The following is a 2,914-nucleotide window of genomic DNA, read 5'->3' as shown; positions in this document are numbered from 1 at the left end:
CGGCCCGCGCGGTGCGGGGCGGCGCTGGCCGCGGCTGCTGCTGAACAACTTTCTGAGGCGGTGCGCTTGCAGGGGAATAAAACTGGAAAGGGATGACGCAAAGTTATTTTAGGGGCGTTGTTGCGTCATCTGAGCGCCTGAGATAAAAGTACATAGCTGTTACTGTACACGGGACTGGTACCTCACGGTATCGGCTCATCAGCCTGCTCATAGGCGGGACCTGCACCGAGATAATCGAGCTCTTATTACAGCTTCTCCATATTCTGTGTGTCACAGTTTGAAATCCTACTGGCCCAATCTCCTCACGATTTAAATAGCTCGGCTTTCCTGCACGGGCCCATTAACGTTTAATGGCCATGTCAGTGAGCAGCGGCGGCAGCGGCATCTCTCTGGAAAAGCTGCTGCCTGCACCAGCCGCATTCATAGAGGTCAAAATGGAGCTGGGAACCTGGTGGGCGTTTTAGTCATTCTGTGTGCGTATGAAAAGCCTTGCAGGATTGTTAGTAGGGTACAAAAACCATTTAACCACCTTCTCGTGCTATGTTTTCCTTAAAAAGACTGCCGCCTATGTCTTTGGGCGGGGGAATCAGAAAGGGGAGCTGGTGCTAAGAAACACAGAGTAGCCCCTTTTCCTTACGCATCAAAGAGTGCGGAGAGAAAGCAGCAGAATAAATTTCAAATGCTAAAATTCTTACCTTTTGAGCAAGTTGAGCTGTTATCAATAATTAAAATAGGAATTTCTATTCAAAGAAGAGATTTATGCTCACACCGATCTTTTAGCTGCATAAATTAATCAGTGTTTATTTCTTTTATTCTTAACAAGGGGAAATGTAATCTATAGCTTTAGTGAAATGAGTACTAAATGGTAAATACGAGCGATTTCACAGAAACTGTTTCAAGCTTTCCCTCAAGCCAGCTCATAAAAGCTATTTCAAGCTTTCCTTGTCGCTGATTTAGCACACTTTATAGTCCATGCTAACCCACCAGAGGCCATAAGTATTTCATTAACTTGGAGCTAGCATTTGATTAATATGATCAGAATTATTTCACAAATTATTCTTAACTAAAAATTAGCTGTGTTATATCAATTATTAAAAAAGAGAAATCAATTTAAAAGTTTGTGTTGAAATCAGGATTAATTCTTTCTAAAGACTTACATTATCTGAACTCCTCTTGCTATAAACCAAGAAAATAAGTAAATATCATCTGCTGCACTAGATATAAACTACTTTTCTTAAAGCTCCTATCAGCATAGTCCTCTACAATATCTATATTGAAAGCTTTACTAAACCTTTCCTCTGTGGAGATGCAATGGCAGCTGCATGTCTCACAAAGGGGAGAATCAGGCCAGCAAAATTTCCCAGACACCCTTAATTAAGAAGTTACTTGTGCTGGTTTTGGCTGGGATAGAGTTAATTTTTTTCACAGTAGCTACTAGCTAACACAGCTAGGATGGGGCTGTGTTTTGGATTTGTGCTGGCAACAGCGTTGATAACACGGGGATGTTTTAGGTATTGCTGAGCAGTGCTGACACAGAGTCAAGGCCTTTTCTGTTTCTCACCCCACCCCACCAGCGAGCAGGCTGGGGGTGCACAGTAGTTGGGAGGGGGCACAGCCGGGACAGCTGACCCCAGCTGACCAAAGGGAAATCCCACACCATGTGACATCATGCTCAGCATATGAAGCTGGGGGAAGAAGAAGGAAGCAGGGGACGCTCAGAGTGATGGTGTTTGTCTTCCCAAGTAACCGTTACGCGTGATGGATCCCTGCTTTCCTGGAGATGGCTGAACACCTGCCTGCCGATGGGAAGCAGTGAATGAATTCCTTGTTTTGCTTTGCTTATATGTGTGCAGCTTTTGCTTTACCTATTAAACTGTCTTTATCTCAACCCACAGGTTTTCTCACTTTTACCCTTCTGATTCTCTCCCCCATCCCACCAGGGGGGAGTGAGCGAGTGGCTGTGTGGGGCTTAGTTGCTGGCTGGGGTTAAACCACAACAGTCCTTTTGCCTGATGCACTTCCCTATCCCTCAGAGTTTGATTTAATTTAGAGAGGGAGGTGCAAATAAATCTGGCAGCCCACTGCTTTCCCAAGAAACTTACACTTCTCTCTACTCTGAGGCAGCTTTTACAGGTCACTGTTCCATGAATCGCCAACACAAAGTTAAAGCTGTCCTTCCCCAGAGAAGTTCTGGTGAAAGACAGCAGTGGAAATTCAGCCTCTCACCAGCCATCCTGGGGTGGCAATCCCACAGGTCTCTAGGAGGAAGACCCGGCATGTTCCCTGGCCAGCGAGCATGAAGCAGGCTTGCAGAGCGCATGCACCCACAAAAAGGTCATCTTTGCAGTCACTAGGTGAGTTACCTCTGAGGCCAGCAACAGCAGAAGCAGCTGGCTAGCTTGAGTCTTCAGTGAAGAAAACCGGAGCCTAAACATTTAATCCATAGTACAGACACAGAACAAAATTTAGTGAGTTCTTACAATTTCTGGCTATTTGTTTATATACTTTGTTAAAATATGCAGATTATGTATTTATTTTATAATACTGCCACTATGAAACCGAAAGTAAAATTTTTAAGTGCCACAATGCCAAATACTGTGCTGTAGAGAGTTTCAAAGAGACTCTGCAACAACCCCGTCTGCGCCCCCCCATGTCTGGCTTTGAAAGGGAACATCTAAGGGCAGTGTTTGTTTATGCCAAGATACATAAAGTGTTCTGTTTGCTCCTGATCGAACTGCCAGGCTTGTCTCAGCTTGAGAGCTTCCAAGTTCTGCTTGTAAAATACAACCCTCTTCTCCGAGTAAGGAGAGCACTTCCAAAATGACAGAGCAGTTGCAGCTACCCAAACTAACCAGTAGGCAAATGTAATTTAGTCACGCTGCCCTAGATTGGAAAATTAAGTAGCTGCATAAAT

General features: G+C 44.6%; 1 protein-coding gene across 1 annotated transcript in view; it reads right to left on the bottom strand.

Annotated features, from left to right (window-relative positions):
- SLC35G1 (solute carrier family 35, member G1) overlaps window positions 1–2,278 on the bottom strand; it is an 8,598-nt gene extending 6,320 nt beyond the window's left edge. Inside the window, exon 1 of the mRNA XM_009334816.1 lies at window positions 2,227–2,278. Within this exon, the coding sequence (XP_009333091.1) occupies window positions 2,227–2,278 (52 nt within the window). The remainder of the gene's footprint in view (window positions 1–2,226) is intronic.
- Window positions 2,279–2,914: the final 636 nt, after the last annotated feature.

Source organism: Pygoscelis adeliae, unplaced genomic scaffold (assembly GCF_000699105.1).
Source record: "Pygoscelis adeliae isolate BGI_AS28 unplaced genomic scaffold, ASM69910v1 Scaffold632, whole genome shotgun sequence".
Taxonomy (NCBI): Eukaryota; Metazoa; Chordata; class Aves; order Sphenisciformes; family Spheniscidae; genus Pygoscelis; species Pygoscelis adeliae.
Note: the sequence above shows the minus strand (reverse complement) of the source record. Positions and strands in the feature narration are given on the sequence as shown.